Genomic DNA, 21,569 nt, shown 5'->3' on the forward strand with positions numbered 1-21,569 from the left:
TTTATATATGATCATCATGTCCCCCTTAATTGCCTCTTCTCAAGAGAGAATAAATTCAGTTCAGCTAATTGTTCCTCATAGCTGAGCTCCTCCATGCCTCTTATCAGTTTTCTTGCCCTTCTCTGCACTTCCTCCAGTTCTCCTATATCTTGTTTGTGAGCTGGCACCCAAAACCAATTTGTACAAGAGGCAACATTATGGGGGAGATTTACTAAAACTGTTGCACACAGAATCTGGTGCAGCTGTGCATAGTAACCAATCAGCTTCTAACTTTAGCTTGTTCAATTAGGCATTGCCAAAAAAACCTAGAAGCTGATTCGTGTGCCCTAGCTGCCTATACATCCCCAATACAAGAAATGTATTTGCTACCCTTAGAAACTGAAGCTTTGCATTGCTTTCTATTATTAAGTCTATGATCTATCAAAACACCCAGATCCTTCTCCTACATTAACTCCCCCAGCTGATGTCCTCCTAGAATGTATGATACATGCAAGTTTTTAGCCCCCAAATGCATAACTTTACCTTTATCAACAATAAACTTCATTTGTTACGTAGTTGCCCAATTAAGTATTGCAGGGAGGTCGACTTTTAAGCTGGAGTCATCCTGTAAGGATTTCTTTAGATCTAGTTAATAAACAGCAAAGTAACCCAGTTCTGTATTTAAATTATCAGAAATCTAACTTTATCTTAATAAATATTTACAGAATCAATACAAAGAAAAGTTTGTGAAGGAGAAAGGCAAGTCCAACTATGCCATCATGCAGGAACCACCTGAGGTGAAGCACGCAGTTGAGGTGGCCAAGGCCCAAAGCAACGTGAGTAAATAAAATGTTACATTTTTTCATGTGAACCATTAAGATTTCCCAGGTTTTTATATGGAACCCTTGCTCAGTTTTTTTTTTTTAATGCATAATACACAGAGCAGTGTGGTTGTTTTTATATACGGTACATTAAAATATTTTACCTTTTTAATGATAATGATTATTACTTGTAGTAGTAGAAGTAGAGTCATTATGTTTTCCATAACTTTATTATGTTTGAGTATATGATATGATTGAGAAGATGGAATAAGAACCAGTGCACCCCAATGACATCATTGTATACAACAGTTTACTCCACGGTAAATCCACAATAACGGTCCCAACTTGAAGATCACCTCCTCCAATGCATTTCACCAAAAGGGACTAGTCATCTATTAGCCCTATTGGGTGAAATACATTGGAGAAAGTGTTTTTTTTTTTTTTAACAGGGACTGTTATTATGGTTGTACTGTGGAATAAAACTGGTGTATACAGCGAAGTCATCAGTGTGTCGCAGTTTTTCATTTTCTAAGTGTGTTTGGAGTGTGAAAAGTTTCATTTCAGCCTGGCATCCATCATTCAAGTGTTAGCGGGAAAGCAAGTCTGTAAGCGGAGGAAGGTGCTTCACTTCTCCAATATATGAAATTATTGTTTTAATTTGTGTAAATATTTAAAAATTACATAAAGACATAGGGGTTGATTTACTAAAGGTAAATAGGCTGCTCACTTTGCAAATACATTTTCTCTTTGCTGATTGAATGTGGTAGAAATTCACTTTCCAAAGAATACCCAGCCATGTGCAAAGAAAATAAACAGGATTTTTGCTTGCCCATGATTGGATGATGGAAGTCACCTCATTCACTAAGCTAAGGGAATATTCCTTTGTAAAGTGAACACCCTATCTGGATTTACTAAATCAACCCCATAAAGTCATTTGCTGGCCTTTTTTTAGTCACTTGCTTCAGGATGTGGAAGAGTTGATCATTCAAGTTAATAGTGTGTGCGTGTGCATGTATGTGTATATGTATATACATGTATGTACTGTGTCTATATCTAAATATGTATAAAATTTAAGCTCTTTTTGTTGCTTTGTAGGTTGCTTACAGGAAAGCTGCAAAGGCTAACCTTAACTACACATCTATTATTGACAGACCTGATATTCAGAAGGCAACTCATGTGTCTAGACTAGTCAGTGATGTAAGTACATCATTTTCATGTGCTTTGTGACAGAGTGTTGTTATTACTAGCATTCTGTGTTGTCCATTGAGGGACACAGCATTCATAATTGAACAATGCAGGGTTACATTTAGGACTACAGGAGAAATGGAAACTAGGCACATATAAACTAAAGGCTAGCCCCTCCTGGAAGCTATAACCCTCTTAGTTTAACTTACTTTCCTCAGAATAAATGTCTCCTTCCTCCCTGGTAGATCTCTCCATAATGAGGTGTTTCAAAACATATGTCCGCCTTGGGGAACACCAAATGCAGGTTCACCAGCATCTGGGTTCAGACCGAAGCTGGACAGATTTGTCTCCAGGGTGAGGGACTCAACAGGGGATTCAGTGCCATGGCATCAGCCACTACTTCATCTTCTTCAAAGGATCAAAATTGATGGCATCGCAGTTATTCAAACAGCTCAGGACTGGTTTCACAGAGTGTAGTGCACTGACCTTGTTGGTTCCATGGCCCTCATCAGATTGGCCAGATCTGTTATCTCAGGGACCAGTTTTTCATCCTGATTCTTGGTTGTTGGCTTTGCCTGCTTGATTTGACTTTGGTCCAAGTTCTGTGAGACAGAGGCATTGCAGATTCTTTTATCCTGAGCATGCTTTAAGTTCATAAGTCTACATTATGCAAGATTTATTATCGCACCTGGAAGGCTTATTTTTGCTAGTGTAATAATTGGGGGGGGTGATTTCTTGGTGGGCTGTGTTTTTCTTTCCTTCATTTGGGGGTAGAACAGTGTTTAGCTGTTAGCACTAGCAAGGGTCAGACATCTGCCCTGTCTGTTTTTTTTTTTTCAAGGTTCTTTTCCTATTCCTAATTCAGTATTTTGCATGTATTGTTCTCTCTGCTCAGCCCAAATCCAACCATGGGATCCAAATTTAGTACGGTTAATGTTACAAAAAAACTTGTTCATGCCTAACAGGAATATTTTCTTGATGCTTTAGCACTGAACCACTTAACCACTTTAGGACCGGAAGGATTTGCCCCCTTAAAGACCAGGCCACTTTTTTCAACTTGGCACTGCATGACTTTAACTGACAATTGCGCAGTCGTGCAAAACTGTACCCAAACGAAATTTACGTCCTTTTTTTTCCCACAAATAGAGTTTTCTTTTGGTGGTATTTGATCACCTGTGCCATTTTTATTTTTTGTGCTATACACAAAAAAAGAGCAACAATTTTGAAAATAAATCAATATTGTCCACATTCTGCTATATAACATTACCCCCCAAAAAATGTAAAAATCCAAATTTTTTAACATTTTAGGTCAATTTGTTTTCTGCTACATATTTTTGGTAAAAAAAAAAATCACAATATGTGTATTTTGATTGGTTTGCGCAAAAGTTATTGCATCTACTAACTACGGGAAAGATTTATGTCATTTTTATTGTTTTTTTTTTTTTTACTAGTAATGGTGGCGATCTGCGATTTTTTGCAGGACTGCAACATTTCGGCGGACAGATTGGACCCCTAACTGACATTTTTGACACTTTTGGGGGGACCAGTGACATTACTACAGTAATCAGTGCTAAAAATATGCACTGTTACTGTAATAATGACACTGGCAGGGAAGGGGTTAACACAGAGTGATCAAGGGGTTAAATGAATGTGAGCCTAGGGGAGTAATTCTAATTGTGGGGGGGGGGGGTGGCTTGTGAAATTACCATAGAAACCTGTGTTCCTATATAGAAGGATCACAGGGGCTCTATAATCATTCCAGGTAGAAGAACGGTCAGCTGTGTTTACAACAGCTGACTGTTCTTCTCTCTCAGCGGGGAATGATCATGGGTGTCAGGCGGCAATCGGAGCCATCTGCCCGCTGCATCGGCTTCCCCGCTGGCGAGCCTTCTGCTCATGACCGACGTACAATGAAGGCGATTCGCGCAGGAGCGGCTGCCTGCCGCAGTACATCTGCGGCGGGCAGTTGTAAAGAGGTTAATTATAGGCATTGTCCTGTAAGAAACCCTATATGATTTTACACAAAGACAAGGTTGTTTTGAGACCTTATTTCCCAAGGTGGTGTCTGCTTTTGAGCTTGATGAGGATACTGTGTTACCTTCATTGTGTCCACATCTGGTTTTCCCCAAGAAAATCTTTCTCCACTGTTTCTTTCAAACGATGAAATCTCTTCTACAAAACTTATTTTAGGCAGACAAATTCCTGGCTTGTGGTTCCAGAAGGCTCTAAAAGAGCTTTTAGAGATACTATTTCTAAGTGTACAGGTCATTTTGCAGGCCTACATGAATAAGTGCCTAATTTCCCATTAAATCCCACTTCATTAGAGCAGTGAGTTCCACATCCTCTAAGGTCTACAAGGTTCATATATCTGCCTTGGCAGATCCTAGTTTTAATCAAAAAGGTTCTACAAGTGGCTGTTTAAAGCTCTTGTTTTTTTTTTTCCCTTGTTTTGGGTTTTTACTTGTTGGACTGGTTCACCTGTGTTTGTAGATAGCAAACACCCCTGCGCTTGAAAGTGGGCCCAAAGGTAACAGTTGACTAAATACCCATCCTGGCTTTCATGGATAGGTCTCGCCTTGCTACCCTCATCAGACTAGGGAAGACTGGAAACACTGAAAAATGACAAAAACATCAACATCCAGTCCACAATACATCATAACACGTGACAGGACAATTGCAGATCCAACAGATAAATGCGTTTCGAGGACTTGCCTTTTCCTCAGAGCCGTTTCTTTTTGAGGGGCTATGATGCATTTGTCATTTTATGAGTATAATATTTACCACCTTTGCATTAAATAAAGTTATGTTTTGAGGATGCACTAGGCTGTTGCGCCCTCTGTTTTGCTTTATGGTTTCACCTGTGTTTGTGTTGGTGTGCCTGCCCCTTTGTTTTTGATGTCCCTTTGTTGCTTGATTACCATTAAGCTATATAGTTCCCTCAGAGAAAATAGTACTTACTGTAAAATAATTTCCATTGAAGGACACAGATCCCTACCTTCATATGTTAGTGGGAGGGGTTATATACTCCACAGATCTGTCCTTCAGCTTCTATGTGTCTAGTGTGCACTTCTCCTGTAGGCGGCAGTATAACCCCAGGTTACCTAATCATTAAGCTGTGTCCCTAAATTGATTCCAAGAAAATAATTTGAATGATTTATAAAGTGGTAATTCCACAGTGAGTACAGAAATCCTATTATTTGTATGCAGACTAACACAATACTTTTGTTTGTTCTTAGGTCCAGTACAAAGCTAAAGCCCGTGAAGAAGCTGGCCGTGGTATCACTGGTCTTGGACGACCAGATATTGAACTGGCTCAGGAAGTGTCCAAACTTACAAGCCAGGTGAGAAAAAAGAAGAATATTTTAATTAACTTTCTGAAACAGTGACCCTTCACCTACACCTGCTTTATATCAAACAAATATCCTAATGCTGACAGCCAGTGCAGCATAAAATGTATTGCTCTAACTTTGTGTTACACCAGTATAGTTTCATTCATTGTTCACATTCATTAAAGTGTACAGTATCTCTAATTTGGATAGAGTAAAGGGTGGAGTAGTAGTAAAGTCAACTTTGTATGGTTTATATTGTTTATATATGAAGAGATTTGTTATAAAAGGCTTGTATTGTCAACTACATAATATATTAAAAACATATATTGGTCTCTAATATATTAAAAATATACATACTGTATATAATTTTAGTGGATATCGAAATTAAATTATAAAGATATAAAATCATAAGCACAAAAAAAACACATAAACATCGGAATTACTGGTTTAAGTCCCACAATTCTACTACACAGCCTTCAGACCTATATCTATGTACTTTACATAACGTATAAGTAATATATTTCAGTATGTTTTAGGAGTTCACAATTGGAGCTGCTCCCTAATATTGTAGATCCACAACATGTAAAACTATTCACCAGCAAATTAGTGCAACACACCAGTCACTAATAAAACAGTATCTACAGCATAATCAAACAGTTGGTAAATATCTAGCAAGAACAGTAAAATCTGCTTGCAATCCATAATGCATGCAGTACACATTTTGTGGATCTACAATCATTTAATTATAACACAACGAATGGACCTACAACTTTATATATAAAATATGATTAATGGTTCAATTGGATTATCACTATAGAAAGTGCACATAAAGGTGAAAAATAGTTTTTCACTTTTCTTTTTTATTAATCCTTTGACACAGTCACATTATACATGTCTGAAGCATAAGATATTAGGAAGTCGACACATCTCTATATACAGAAAAGAATACAAATAAGTTGTGCCAAAGTACAGGATAATGTTCCTAACTTCAGTTTGCTCCAAATGTTATCCTGAAATTGGATTACATATGAGGGATAAATATTTTCAATGCTTATTATTTAAAAACGGCAAATAAGATTGCAACAGGAAACTAGGGTGACTAGACAACCAAACACCAATGCGCACCAGAAGAAACAAGTAGGAAAGAGAGAAGAGTTGGGGAAAAAAATGAGAAAGGGTGTAAGGAGAGTAGAATGGGTATTATGGAGAAGGGGAAGGAGAAAGTGAAGAAATGGAAGTGTGTGGTCACCCCTCCCCTCTCCAACAGCAAGTACAAGAAACCAAGGAACAGGGATACTACTGAAATATATAGGAGCGTTAGGATGAATAAGTATGAAAGACTCTCGCGCTGTAAATATATGTAAAAGTGAAAAGATAAAAAATATGAGATAAGATATATAATAGCTAATTAGTACTGGATTGCTGCCAACACTTAGATGCTTATCCTCAGTGATTAGGGTGTAAAAATAGTAAGAAAATGAGTGTAGCACTACCCTTATATAGCTGATTAAGTTGGAAACTTATAAATATAGAATGTCGAAAAAATGTGAAAGTGAAAACTTAGTTCATAAACATATTAGCATAATTCATCATATTAACATAAAGTGCATTCATGTAAACAATCTTTAAAGTGCATTATGCAATCGTGCAAAGTAAAATAGAAATGCGATGTGTAAAACAAAATAATTGAAATCAAACATATGTAAATTCCTTGGAACAAATGGTGTGTCACTTTATATAGAAATAAGTGCACACCTGCTAAAAAAAATGAAAAAGTGTGTAATCTTCAATAAAACGTTTGACAATAATCCATAAAAAAAAAACGTGAAAAAAAGTCCCTAATAAATACTGTCATGTGTCCCTTCCCCAGTGTTGACAGCTGGCAGCACTGTGCTCTCTAGCAGCTCACCTCAGTTACACTTGAAATAGGCACGTAGTGTTAAAAAATCCTTAGAATGGTCCTACTCGTTTTCCACCACTAGATGTCCTCAGCACGTATGCCTCCATAAAGGTGCATCAGCCCTATGCCTGGCTGATAATCTCAAGGGCCATAAGGATCACTTATCTCCGTGTTTTCATACAGGGGGATGAAAGGAAACTCTCATGGTGTAGTAAGATAAGCCATTTAATGAAACAAAGCAGCAAAACACTAACAATTAAAAGATAGATACGTCCAGCGGTGACTCAAGCCTTATCGCCCATGATGGTACTGGCGTCGCTTCCAGTATTCTCCGTTCACACCCTACGCATTACGTCAAGATCACGTGACTTCTTCAGGGGATGACGGAGTTTTACATTGGATGTCTTTATATAGCCTAATGCAATACTAAATAGGCACGGCCAATTACTAAGGGCCTGATGTAAAATCTAAAATCAAATGGTAAACAAAGACGCCATCTTGTGTAGCCCATAGATTGAGACTCATTAGTTCTTTAGGTATATATTTGATGAAATATTAAGAAAGAATAGCGCACACATGCAAAAGAAATGACTATCAAATATGGAGACAATCCATAAAAAAAAATGGGGATTTAGTCCCACCATATGGCCATATCGTGCTCAAGCCCACCACTGCGTCAAAGTACCCCATTATCAGTGGGTCCTACACTATCCATAAAAAAGGGGTGAATCCAGCCTCTCTTACCCTTGGAGACAACACTCCTTGCTGGGAAGGATGTGCTAATGCACTACAGGGGACTCCTCCTATATCTACTTGATAGTGGACACCAATAGAGTACAGGTGTGTGGGGGGGATGGGATGCTCAACCTCAGAAGTCTGGTCAGACCGAATACACAATAAACAAGCAAAAAATTGGGGGAGCAAACCCTGAACATGTATATCTAAAGCCAGTGCAGTTATGGACAAAGCAACATGTATATTAAGAAAGAATAGCGCACACATGCAAAAGAAATGACTATCAAATATGGAGACAATCCATAAATAAAAATGGGGATTTAGTCCCACCATATGGCCATATCGTGGTTTCTTGTTTATTATATATTTGATGAAACCTTACTATATATGGAGGAAAACAAAATACAATCCATATTAGTTATTAAATCGCAATAAACCTAACAATCAATATAATAAGAGATTAGGTACCAGAAGGGGCGCATAAACCTAATTAAGCTGTATATACATAGGCCCATTGTGGAACGTCGTATCAGAATAATCTAAAAATAACATCCGTAAATAGAGCACCTATGAATAATCAATGGTGCATATAACAAAAGGAAAAATTTAACGTGTGTCGCTCCTATTAGAACGGGTCCTGTACTATTCAATGGCGAGCGACCGACCGTGACTTGTCAGACGACCAAGTCGCCTGACAAGTCGCGCTAGTGTGAATGGACCCTTAGTTTCACTTTAAACAAATAAGTCAGCTTTATTTATTTGTTTTTGTGCTTATGATTTTATGCCCTGGTCATTTCATTTTGATATCCTAAAAGCCATGCAGTATACAGTACAGTATTTAATATATTAGGTGGTTGAGTATACATGCCTTTTACAACAGATCCCTTCACATATAATTATTCACCAAGGCATTAATCTGCACCTACATTATTCTAGGTTACAGTATTTGTATTGGATTTCCTTTTGGGGGGAGTGAGGTAATATCTGCATCTCTTTTTGGCAGCCTTTTATTGTTTTCTATGTCCCCACTGGAAATATTCACTATCTGTTCTGGTGGCCATTTATAACTCTATCCAAAACTAAAAATGTTATGACTAGATATACATTTTAAGTTGGTATTAGTTGCTGATGTATTTGTGAGAGTTTAATTAGGTTGCCTTACTTTAAGCTGGGTTCACACTGGTGCGAATCAGATGCGGGTTTCAATATGCATATCAGGAAACTGTGACTGGCTCTCAAGGCAGAAGGGTCCTGTGCATCTTCTGGTCTGTTTCAGGTCCGAATTCAGCCAAACATTCGGACCAAATTTGGATGTGAAGCGGTGAACAGGGATGCCCTGGACACCCTGCTGTGAGCCACGCTGCACACAGTGTAAACCCAGCCTGAGTGTCTGAGCCTCTAATGCCACTGATTGGTGGTAAATTATTGCTGATCAGTCCACAACATATCTATGTTCAGTATATACAGGCAAGAGGTATCTAGTTAAGAAATAGGATCCAAGCTACATTTTTTTATTTAACAATTATAAGAAAAAATAGTTACATATAACATAGTGGAGCTGTTTTTACAATTTGAAAAACTCTCTCGAACTTAATACCTTGTTTTTTCCCCACATACAGAGATGGTATACTTGTCACAGTTGGTCTAAGAGTTTCATGAGGCTTGTGTAAGCCTAGCAAACATTACTAATCTGAACCTTTACTGCCAATTTTAGGCTGAGTATGGCAAAGGAAAGCTGAGGGGACATGGAGCATCATCTTATGACACCCCCATCATGAGGACACTTAAGAAAGCTAATGATCTCACTAGTAATGTAAGATATGCACGTCATGCAAACTGTGAATGCTAAGTTCTTGTAGAGATACACCTGGGGGACATTTATGAAAAGAGGTGCCAAAACAAACTCTAGGCCTTAGAGTTTTGCAGTTATTTTTATCTACTGAATAGGTGCTATGGGTATCCTATGGCTCTTCTTGCTTAAATGCCTCCTGCGGTATTTTTGTCTTTACGTGATAGGAACTGAATATTGTTTAATAAATGCATGGTCTCTGCACAACAATTGCATTTTTGTCCAAAAAAACTATGTCAATTTATAAATAAGAAGTAAATTTATATCATGGCCACCTATCTGCAACAAATTGTTCAATAGGTGGAATCTATGAGAGTTGCTATAACTCAAAAGTAATGAAGAGCAAATAGAAAATGCACATAATTGACATAGTTTGTTCTGTAAAATTGGGATAAGGCGTTGAAGCATGTATGAAGTAAAACATGTAAAGTAATGCATTATGAAATAATTTTAAACGTTACATGAAATGTATTGTTTATGTACATTATCTGTTTTAGGAGTTCCAGTCTGGTTTACGATCCGTTTTGTGGGAATTTCCATGAATGTGATTCCACTGAATTGTGTTTTAATTATTGGGTTTTTTTTCAGGTAAAATACAAGGAACAGTTTTCAAAAGACAAAGGAAAGAGACCACAATATGATCTCAAGGAAGCCAAAATCTATGAAGTCATGAAAGAAGCAAATACTCTTGCTAGTGAGGTAAAATGCAGATTTTCTATTTAATACCAGCATGTCAGGGCAAAATAAAAAATGTTTGGTACATCTTAGCAATACATTTTTATTTCCCTCATTCTATGGGACTTGCAGAACAGTGCACGTACAGAAAATGTAAAATCCTATGAGCTCCTAACTTTCTGTTCAACAATACAGTGCCACTACTACACTGAAATCCCAAGCAGCGTTGTCAGCCCTGCCTGCTGGACTACAGAACCCCATCTATCCCCACTCTTCTCTCCCAGTCAGCCCAGCACATTTCTCTTTGTATGCAACATAGAATACCTCTTACTCTCCTTATCTGCATACCATAAAAGGGGGTATTCTGTAGTTCACCAGAGGAGAAATAGGCAGGGCTGAAAGCACTGTTTCCAGCGCGGCAGCATTATTAGCTTAAACAGGAAGTTAGCAGCTCACTGGATCGGCAGGTATTTTTCTGTACTTGCAGCATTTTTAAAGAGACTAAACATGGGAAAATATGCATGTATTGTTGACATCAGTGTTGGGGTAGTTACTCAAAAAATGTAACTAGTTACTAGTTACTTCTGTAAATTGTAACGAGATTACTTTACTAGTTACTGCATTTGAAAAGTAACTTCACTACTTATTACTTTACCTTCCTCTTTCTTAATTGACAGTGTAGAAGAAGATATATGACACTCTTTCTGCATAGAGTTTATTGTATAAACACAGGCTTTGGGAAACATGAGAACAAAACCTGAAAAAACAGAATAAAACATAAAGTGCAACAAAAAGTCATAAACTTTATCCCTCTCTATTCTTCGAAATAACGATTGTATCGCACGGCTTGGGTAACACAGGAAATCGCGTTCCTATAGCCTAGTAAAGTAGTGTAGTTACCTCCTATAGCCTAGTAAAGTAGTTTAGTTACCAATATTAGTATTGTAACTAGTTACGTTACTTCGTTACCAAAAAAAGTAATGTAGTTACTGTAATCCGTTACTTTGTAACTCGTTACCCCCAACACTGGTTGACATGTAGTGATTTTTTTTTTTTTTGCTAAGACATACACTTTAAAAAGGACCTTCAATCCCCACGAAAATGTAGAAGTCACCAGTTACAAATTCTATAGCTACTGACTTTTAATAAAAGGACAATTACCCACCCAGGGATCCAGCCCTGTCCTCTGCGGGTCCCTGGCATTGCCATGTCTAGTGTGGGAGGCCAGCTGTGACTCCTTGCAGTTTCACAGCTGGCTTCCCATTTTGCATGTGCAAGATGCTCTACAAGCCTTGAATGCACCCACAGCCTTCTGGGACCTGAACCCTGTCCCAGAAGGCTGTGGGGAAAGGAGGGGGGGCGAACTTGGAGCGGGTACATATCAAAACAAGCTACCTGCTCCCTCCAAAAAAATAAATGTATCCAAAACTAATAGAGGAGTGGGGAAGGAGGTGGAGAAGTGGAACTACCCCTTTTGGGTGAAGTTCCTCTTTAATATATGTTAAAGTGGAGCTATACTTACCTTCCCTCCAGTGCCGTGGTGTCCCGGAGCTCCTGCTGGTTGCTGAAATCTTTGGCTGGTCTGATTGTGGTTTACCAATCTCCAGCCATTTCCATAGGCTGGGCCGAGATTACATCACTTCCTTGCATGTGCATGAGTTCATTCACCTCGGCCCTGCCAAAATTGTACACTGACACATGGGGTTGATTTATTAAAACTGGAGAGTGCAGAATATGGTCCAGCTGTGCATGGTAGCCAATCAGCTCCTAACTTCAGCTTGTTCAATTAAGCTTTAATTGGTTTCTATGCAGAGCTGCACCAGATTTTGTACTCTCCAGTTTTAGTAAATCAACCCAGTGTGCCTGTTCTGCATTAAAAACCCTGCTTGTTCCACAATATTTTGTTTTTTTTTTCCTAAAGTTCCACTTTAAAGAGCATATTGTACAATTTATTTAGGTAACAAATGTACATTTTTTTTTGTATTGCAGGTGAAATATAAGGCAGATCTTAAGAAGCTTCACAAACCTGTGACTGACATGGCGGAATCTCTCAATATGCAGCATATTACCGGCACAAGCAAGCTAGCTAGTGATGTAAGCTATCTAATAAAACATAATACTGTTCATAATAATTTCAGCACTCACTTCCATTGTCCATAATAACTTACGCTGATTTCTCTGCTTTCCTCTTGGGCATCAGTTGGTAGTTATCCTTTTCCTATTTAACCACTAGCTCATTACTATCATTAATATAGCTGCTCATTTATGGTATCTTTAAAAAAGAAAAAAAAAGTAGTAAACGTAACTGCTAATAAAAAATAGTTTTCTAACCTTTTTATTTTAAATCTTATCTATTTCAATAAAACTCTAACACATTTTGAATAATTCCCATTTTAATAAAATAAAACATTTTACATCATAATATTAATATTTTTATACATAAAAACTTTGACTTGATTTTTATTAATGGGCAATCCAGCTTTTTAAAGCACCCTATCTTTTTGCTTTACAGTATGTGGCTTTTTTATGTGCTCATGTATATTCTGAAATGTTTTTTAAAAGAAAACCAAGGATATCAAAATTATCATTTAAGTACAAGTCCTATTTGTTAATCATAATAATTTACATAATATGTTTATGAAAACTACTAAAAATATATATGTATGCAAACAATATAAATATAAACAATATAAATTAATAACTATATAAAATTATATTTATAAATTATAAATTATGCATTGATTTTAATTTTGATATGATTCAGCCAGCTAAATATTTAATATGCCAAAATATTACTTGGATTTGGCTGAATTCTAAAGGATATTAATATTACAATATCATAATTATATATTTTTATTAATAGATGTATTTTATGTTAAAATCAAATTTGAGTTAAATTCAAATAATCTTGGTATCCAGTAGCATACAGGGTAATTACTAGACTATGTTTGAGGCCGTTTTTGACACTTTCCTTCAGTACCAGTACAAGAAGGAATTTAAGAAGAGTAAGGGTCACCACCAAATGTTGTCTGATACACTTGAACAAGTTCATGTAAAGGAGGCAACAGAACTACAGAGCATAGTAAGTTATAAGTATCATTTTTAATTATTGCTTTTAATGAATTTTTCTTGTAAACCATGCAAACCTTAAGTGTCAGACTTACTAGAGAAGTCATTGTTTTACTTCTTTATGTTCATCCCAAATACCCAATCTCATTCAAAGGATTTTTTTTTATTCTCCTGAAACTGTATTTATTACCTGTGAACATTACCGTTTAGTAAGTCAGACTCTAGCTGAATGTTATGAATGTTTTCTGCGTTGCTTGCTTACAAGAATATTTGATGGATGCTGACAGTTATGTTTGACATCTTCTGCTTAAGTATACTTGTAACACTGAAAAATCTTTATCTTCAATGGAGATTTGCTATAGGTTAAAAGTTGTGTTCCAGTCAGGTAACTCTGTTTGCTTTACCAAGTCATGTTAAAGTAAAACTATAATTGTTTGATTAGTTTATTTTCATATTGAGGTTTTTACAATCCTATAAGCTATTTTACATATTTTTTATTATTGGAGGTTGCTGCAAGTACAGTATGTTCAGGCACTTTATATTTATGTAAAATGTAAATTATAAAAAAATAAATGTATCAATTAGAAGTGCCTGAACATACCCTACCTGTAGCAACCTCCAATATTGTGCTGTTAAATTGTGCTGAAAGCTTTTGGACTGGCAAAGCTCTAACACTTATGGGTAATGTCAGCTACAGGTCTTATATAAATTACTACATAGTAAAAGAAAGTTGGGAGTTTTACCACTGACTACAATAGTTAAAGTACAAGTCTGGGCTAGAACTAACAAAGCTTAAAAATGCTCCCACCCTTCTTCTAACACCTACTGTATACTAACTACCCTGTAAAAATAAGATGCTTAGACTTACCTAATCTCAGGGCACTCCGGTCCGTTTAGATCAGTGGTTCTCAAGCTGGGGTCGTCTAAGACCATTGGAAAACACATATTTCCGATGGTCTTGGGCAGGGAACGCACCGTGGCAACGGAACCTGAACAAAAAATGTCCGCTCGGGAAAGCCTGTACACAGTCGGCTATTCTTGGGCAGACGGCGCATGCGCGGTGACGTGTTGGCGCCAGGTGGCACCATTTTTAAATGCAAGGCACCTCACCAAATGGTAAGTGAGACCTCTCGGCAGCCCCTGCATCTCCTCAGGAGATGCAGTGCTGTGGGCATGGTACAGGAGATTCTCCAGGAGAATCTCCTGTACCTTGCCTGCAGCACTGCCTCTCCTGTACTCCTGCACCATGCCCGCAGCCCCTGCATCTCACTAAGCTCTGCAAAGTGTGTAAATTCAGCTCTCTGCCCCTTTTTTCTGACAGCTCAGACAAGCTTTATGAACTCTGGACTTTGAACAGATGTAGGGAAGAGAAAACTGTAGATAAACAGGCGCAGCTTATGTAGCAGGATTTGTTTAATCTCTGTGTATCACCTGAGACAAGTCACTTCACTAGGTATACAGTATATAAGGGTTTACAACCACTTTAATTTGCAGAACAAATTCAGAATTGAATCCAACTTGTAAAATTGTAAAAAGAAAAAAAAATGGTGACTATTTTTTTTTTCAAACACAATTTCAAAGATGGTGTGGATATTTTCCTATTTGTATTAGTAGTATATTGTCTACTTTTTTAAGCCTAAAATGCAAACAATAAAGGTAAACCATGTCATAGATAATTAATGAACACTTATGAGATTGAATTATTTTGAGAATGCTCAATAGCACCAGTGGAAAATATATAGAGTAAAAGAAAAGTAAGGCATGGTTAATAACTTGACATTTAATTTATTTGCTATCCTGGAAAAGAAATAGATAACAGCTGATACTTTATTGGTTGATATAAGTCAATAGCAGAGGAAAATTAAAATGTAAACCCGTATTTCCATTTAAATATTTAAAAAAATATGATTCTGTCACTTTGTTTTCTCTACTCCTTTTTTTCCTCTTGTATCTTTTAACTCTCTGGTCTTTAACTATTTACTTTTTTTTCAATCATGAATCTCTGTGTACTTGTTACCTGCTCCTCTCTTCTGTTAAAATCCAATCCATTAGAATATTTAATGTAGTTTTACCAGTCCTAATCAATTTCTTAGGCTCAATTGAATATTGTTAATAATTGTCTAATGTGTCTAATGTATTCCACAACAGGTGAAATACAAAGAGAAATATGAAAAAGAGAGAGGCAAAGCTATGCTGGACTTTGAGACTCCAACCTATGTCACAGCTAAAGAGGCTCAGCATATGCAGAGCGAGGTAAGTCCTTACAAACTTACAGTACTCTGTAGCCAGGGACCACCGGCAGGAGCATAAACCAGAAAAAAACTGTAATTTTACTTTTTTTATCTTGTGGTTAAAAATCAATACATATAGATTCAATGAACAAAAAAACATATATATAAAAGTGGAACTCCGTGTGGTTAATTTACTAAATAGTCTGTTCAGTTTGCAAGGGAGGTTGCACTTTGCAAAGGAATCTTCCCCAGGGCTTAGTAAATTAGGTGAAACTCTGTTGACTTCCATCATTCAACCATTTCCTTTTAGTAAATCCCCCCCCCCCCCCATATTTGTTTCGGATATACAAATATCTGGCAGATGATGTAATATTTCCTGTATCCCTATTGGAAAGATTTTCCCTCACATTTTGACCCTAAGGGCTTGTTTACGCTTGACTAAATTTCTAACGCTTAACAAATGCTCCTATAGCGTCAGTATGGGTGTTAGACTTGCTTTAAAGAGCTTTAGTATGGATCTTAGGCATCAGTAAGCTTTAGTATGTGCATAAGACTGACATCAGTGAGCTTTAGTATGGGCGTTAGACTGGCATCAGTGAACTTTAGTTTGGCCATTAGACTGGCATCAATGAGCTTTAGTATGGGCAATAGACTAGCATCAGTGAGCTTTAGTATGGGCGTTAGACTGGCGTCAGTGAGCTTTAGTATGGGCGTTGGACAGGTGTCAGTGAGCTTTAGTATGGGCGTAAAACTGGCGTCAGTGAGATTTAGTATGGGCGTTAGAATGGCGTCAGTGAGCTTTAGTATGGCCGTTTGACTGGCGTCAGAGAGCTTTAGTATGGGCGTTAGACTGGCGTCAGTGAGCTTTAGTATGGGCGTTAGACTGGCGTCAGAGAGCTTTAGTATGGGCGTTAGACTGGCGTCAGAGAGCTTTAGTATGGGCGTTAGACTGGCGTCAGGGAGCTTTAGTATGGGCTTTAGACTGGCGTCAGTGAGCTTTAGTATGGGCTTTAGACTGGCGTCAGTGAGCTTTAGTATGGGCGTTAGACTGGCGTCAGTGAGCTTTAGTATGGGCGTTAGACTGGCGTCAGTGAGCTTTAGTATGGGCGTTAGACTTGCGTCAGTGAGCTTTAGTATGGGCGTTAGACTGGCGCTTTACAAGCATTAATGAAGAGTTAAAAATGCTCCCCAAATGCCCTATGCTCAGTTTTGAACCGTTTGAATATCGTTAAGGTGCAAAAAAAAAAAACGCACCACAAATGCCTGTTTAAACGAGACATTAGAGGAAATGAACTAATTTTAACGCCCCGCAAACACCTTCATGTTTTGATCATGTGAATTGTGTGCTGTCTATTGTATCATTTGCATAGCCGTTTGAGGGGCACTTTTAACGCCCCTCAAACACCCGCTTTTAATGCGTGAGCTCAGGCTGGGTTCACATATGTGCAAATTGGATGTGGATTTCTCCGCATCCAATTCGCGTGACATGCGAGTGTGACCCGCTCTCAATGGAGCCTGTTCACACATGTCTGGGGCAGTCGCGGTCCAGATTCCAAAAGGGTCCTGTGAGTGTTTGGGTCCAGTTCAGGTGCAAATCCAGGCAAAAATTCTGACCTGATTCACACCTGAATCGGTGAACAGACATGCACCGGACCATAGACTGAAACCTGTGGCCGCACATATGTGAACCCGGCCTAAGACAGAAAGTAAGGTGACATGCACAGGAGAAGAATCTAACCTTCTGCTTTAAATGTTTTTGTCTACCAAGTGTCATTTATTAAATAAAATAGATGCATTGTTTTCATCGTCAGTATTTGGGCTTTTCTTACAGTATATTTTGAGATAGTAACTGTTTTTATCTGCCTGGACACATAGTAATTGATTGAAACATGAAACATATGTATTTACTTTTTATAATTTCAGAAATCTAAAATTGTTTGTAAAAGTTTTTATGATGTTAAATTGTTGAAATTAGAGAGAAAAAAAATATTGCAATGATCTTATGATGCGTGAATACAGTGACAGGTTTAATGTCTGTTGAATGGTGTCATGGTATTTTTAATACATTTGTTAAAATTGTTAAGTCCTTCAAGAAGGAAATTTCTTGAAGCTGATATTGTTTTTGTTAAATGGTAATCTTATACAAGCTGAAATATGCATGTATAAGCAGTTTAATGTACTGTAGCATGTATTGATCTTTTGTTATATTGTATGTAAATCCCTTAAACACAAAAATAAGTTTCAACTGTAATAACTAGTTTGTGGGGCTGGGAAGTTCTGAATCTTAGTAATTTACTTACTTCACCTGGGAACCAAATAGGGACAGAAATGGCAAGAGAAGCTGGTGAGCTATTTACAGTCATACCTACTTTTGCAGCTGTGGTTTGACTATTGGCCACCCAAGGGATCTTGCTCCTTGCTTACTGCCTAAATGCAGTGATAGCTGATGAACTGAATTATTCTGATAGTCAGCAGACAAAGAGAATGAGGTATTATGAAACAATTCAAAATCTGGAATAAAAAAATAGATAAAAATCAGACATATCAAACTGGTGTTTTAGGCTCTCATACTTTTTATGGTGCCCTTAGCCAGTTTAAAAAAAAAAGTTTTGGGTGTATGCAATTTCGAAGAGTTAGAACCCTTGTCAAGTTTTAATTTCTGTACTTGTGTAAGGGGCATTAGATCTCCTGATTTTAACACCCAATGCAAGTGACCCGATGAATTATTTTAGTTGACAAGCTTTGGTGAGTCTGCGCACAAAGGATACAGCAAGCCCCAATAGTGGCTTCAGGAAGAAGTTCAAAAAATGTAGAAAAAGGAGTGAAAGTGCCACACCAGTGTTCATAGTGTGCATAAAGTACTCTGTAAACTTTGGCGTGTTTATTGCTGTGTCCCTACTAGATACATTCACCCTCTCTATGTGTCCTAGTGACCATCATCACTGAGACAGAAATTGAAGGGAAATCCAATTTTGACATAACAGTTGTCACCAAACCAAGAAGTGAGGGGAAATCTGCAATAGGACAAACCTGTTTTGGAGACAAGTGACAAGAGTTGAATTCCCTTAAATATTTAGTGATTTCTTTTTCTCTCATACTGTTGCGTTCCTAAGGCACTAAGTAAAGGGAGAGACACAGACATTAAAAATAACTTCACATGGGTTTTAACCCTTCCCTACTAAAAAAAAAAAAAAAAAATGCAAATACATACATTTTAATAAATTGAGCCCCAAAATATAGGAGTTAAATCAGTAATTTTCTAGCTTACCCCCCCCCCCTTTAATCTTTAAGATAGCTTCTTTAACAATTCCAACAAAGTTCTACAGATTTTTTTTGCTTCTTGTCCATTATTTTGTCTGTAACAGAATCCGTTTTGAGAAATGCATTAATACATACTGTGGGAAACACTGAGTTTAAAGCCCCAACACACGGGATGAATGTCGGACGACATCGGCCGGTTCAATAAAAACCTGTCAGCATTCGGACCATGTGTATGGTAGCCAACCGACTCCCGATCATGGTGTGTGTATGATAGCCAACCGGCTCCTGATCCTGGTGTGTGTATGGTAGCCAACCGGCTCCTGATCCTGGTGTGTGTATGGTAGCCAACCGATTCCAGATCATGGTGTGTGTATGGTAGCCAACCGACTCCCGATCATGGTGTGAGTATGGTAGCTAACCGGCTCCCAATGGCTGAGAGCGCTGACTGGAGTGTTCAGCCGGGGAAGGCATCCCCCTGTCAGAACACAATAGATCAGCAGGGGAGATCGCTATACTAACATTGGATTGTTAGTACAGCAGCCCCAACTGTCAGGTTTTTTTTGTTCAACCTGCTGGGTTGAACTGAAAAAAAGAGTGGTGTGTTGTACTAGGCTTAAGTGAGAGCAGAAGTGAAACAAAAGGATTACTTTAAAGCAAGCATAATAGTTAGCAACATCCTTTATACTTTAACTTAAATATTCCCATCCAGCCCCACCCAGAACCTTTCCACAGTGCCTCTAAAAATAAAGTCACCTGCATTTCCAGAAGCAAAACCCTTTATTACCTCACTTGGCAATGCTTGGACCTGCTTATAGATCATTCTTAGGTTTTTTTCTTGCATGAGGGTAAGGGCATGACTATACTTCAGCACTACAAAGTGGATAGAATTAAAGAGGGCCCCCTAATGGTGCAGGAGTGGGTGGTTCAGGGCATTGCTTTTAAAAGATTTGAGCTGATACCTGATTGCTTGCAACAGACATTCCCTTTGCTGTCCCTTTCTCCTCTTTGTTAACAATAAAATCAACTATGCAAAGCAACAAAGGGAACACTGGCCCTTAGCTGGCAATCAGAAATCAGACATTTAATGTAGCCAGAGAACTGAAGGAAAATTACTGGCAGCACATCTTCTTGACATCGTGTTTAAAAAATGAATACACTCTTTCTTTCTCACTTTCATAAAATGAAAACACTCATGTTATATATACATGTATATATCTATATTTTTTTAATAACTGAATTGCACATTTACTTAAAGGTTAGATATAACCAGCTATACTGAAAGATTAAGAAACATCTTGTTAATGCAATACTATTTGTGATATTTTTCTTCCTGCCTCTATTAGAAAGAATATAAGAAAGACTTCGAAGAAAGTATTAAGGGCAGAAACCTTTCTGGTTTGGAGGTTACGCCATCAATGTTACATGTCAGATATGCTACAAAAATAGCAAGCGAGGTAGCATCTGCTCTACATTTCACCACCTCAATCAATAAAAATAATAACACTAATACCCTCTAAATCCCTCTATTTCATATTGCTGTTTCTTTGTTTATAATTTGTTAGTTTTATGTCTTTTCTATGTCTTTTTTTTTTCTGCTATTAAATAGCAAACCCATTTTCAAAACAATTAACTTTCCCCTAAATCTTCGCATTTTGCCTAATTATTGCAACACAATGTTACAATGCACATATTTTTATCCAGCCTTTTTTAAAAAAATAACCCATACAACATAGCCAAATTATATGTGTATTGTATCTTATAACATTTATTTTTATTTTTTATAACATATTTTAGTTTTTTGTCTTAACTGTGTATTTCGCTGTCTGTGTTGTTTTATGTTTTTTATGTTTTTTGGTATTCAGTGTTCTTTTTATATCTTTCCACATACTAGTGATTGGCTGTTCATTAACTATGCTTTTTTCCCTTGACCTGTAGAAAGTGTACAGGAAGGATTTTATTGACACTATCAAAGGACGAGGCCTGACGGCGCTGGAGGAGACTCCAGAACTAATAAGAGCCAAGAATGCCACACACATCCTAAATGAGGTATGCGTATTCCTTTAATTCCCCTATGTCAGTGCTGGATTTCCAGCATGGACATTGGATTCACATACTGCTGAGGAATGGTAGGTAGGAAAAGTAAGTGTGGTTTTAACCTTGCATAAAATAATTATATAGGCTGCCGTTTCTGACTTCTTACTGGAATTGCTAGATACTTGGCATTGATGCTGTTTGGCTTCAATATTTTCTGAGACACTGAGGGAGTTTAGACCCATTATAGTGATTTAGTAGGCAGTCAAACCAGGAGAAGGATGAGCATGCACCAATAAAACAATATAACTATTGCATCTCTCATATTTCTTTTCTAACATGTTTACTTTAAGGCCTCATGCACACTGGACGTTATAAAAACGCCAGTAGCTTTGGAGTGAGTTTTTCAGCGTTTTTTAGCTTTTTTGCATTGGCTGCTGTTTTTGGCTTCAGAGATTTTTTTCTACAGGCAATAAACGCCCCAGCCTGTTATTCTATGTGTCC

General features: G+C 37.5%; 1 protein-coding gene across 1 annotated transcript in view; it reads left to right on the plus strand.

Moving 5' to 3' along the window:
* NEB (nebulin) overlaps positions 1–21,569 on the plus strand; it is a 284,716-nt gene that overhangs the window by 224,342 nt on the left and 38,805 nt on the right. The window contains exons 119-128 of the mRNA XM_082261121.1: positions 705–815; positions 1,896–1,997; positions 5,222–5,326; positions 9,664–9,762; positions 10,387–10,497; positions 12,463–12,567; positions 13,451–13,555; positions 15,691–15,795; positions 20,378–20,488; positions 20,970–21,080. Of these exons, the coding sequence (XP_082117247.1) occupies positions 705–815; positions 1,896–1,997; positions 5,222–5,326; positions 9,664–9,762; positions 10,387–10,497; positions 12,463–12,567; positions 13,451–13,555; positions 15,691–15,795; positions 20,378–20,488; positions 20,970–21,080 (1,065 nt within the window). The remainder of the gene's footprint in view (positions 1–704; positions 816–1,895; positions 1,998–5,221; positions 5,327–9,663; positions 9,763–10,386; positions 10,498–12,462; positions 12,568–13,450; positions 13,556–15,690; positions 15,796–20,377; positions 20,489–20,969; positions 21,081–21,569) is intronic.

This window comes from Pelophylax lessonae (genome assembly GCF_965119305.1).
Source record: "Pelophylax lessonae genome assembly, chromosome: 6".
Taxonomy (NCBI): Eukaryota; Metazoa; Chordata; class Amphibia; order Anura; family Ranidae; genus Pelophylax; species Pelophylax lessonae.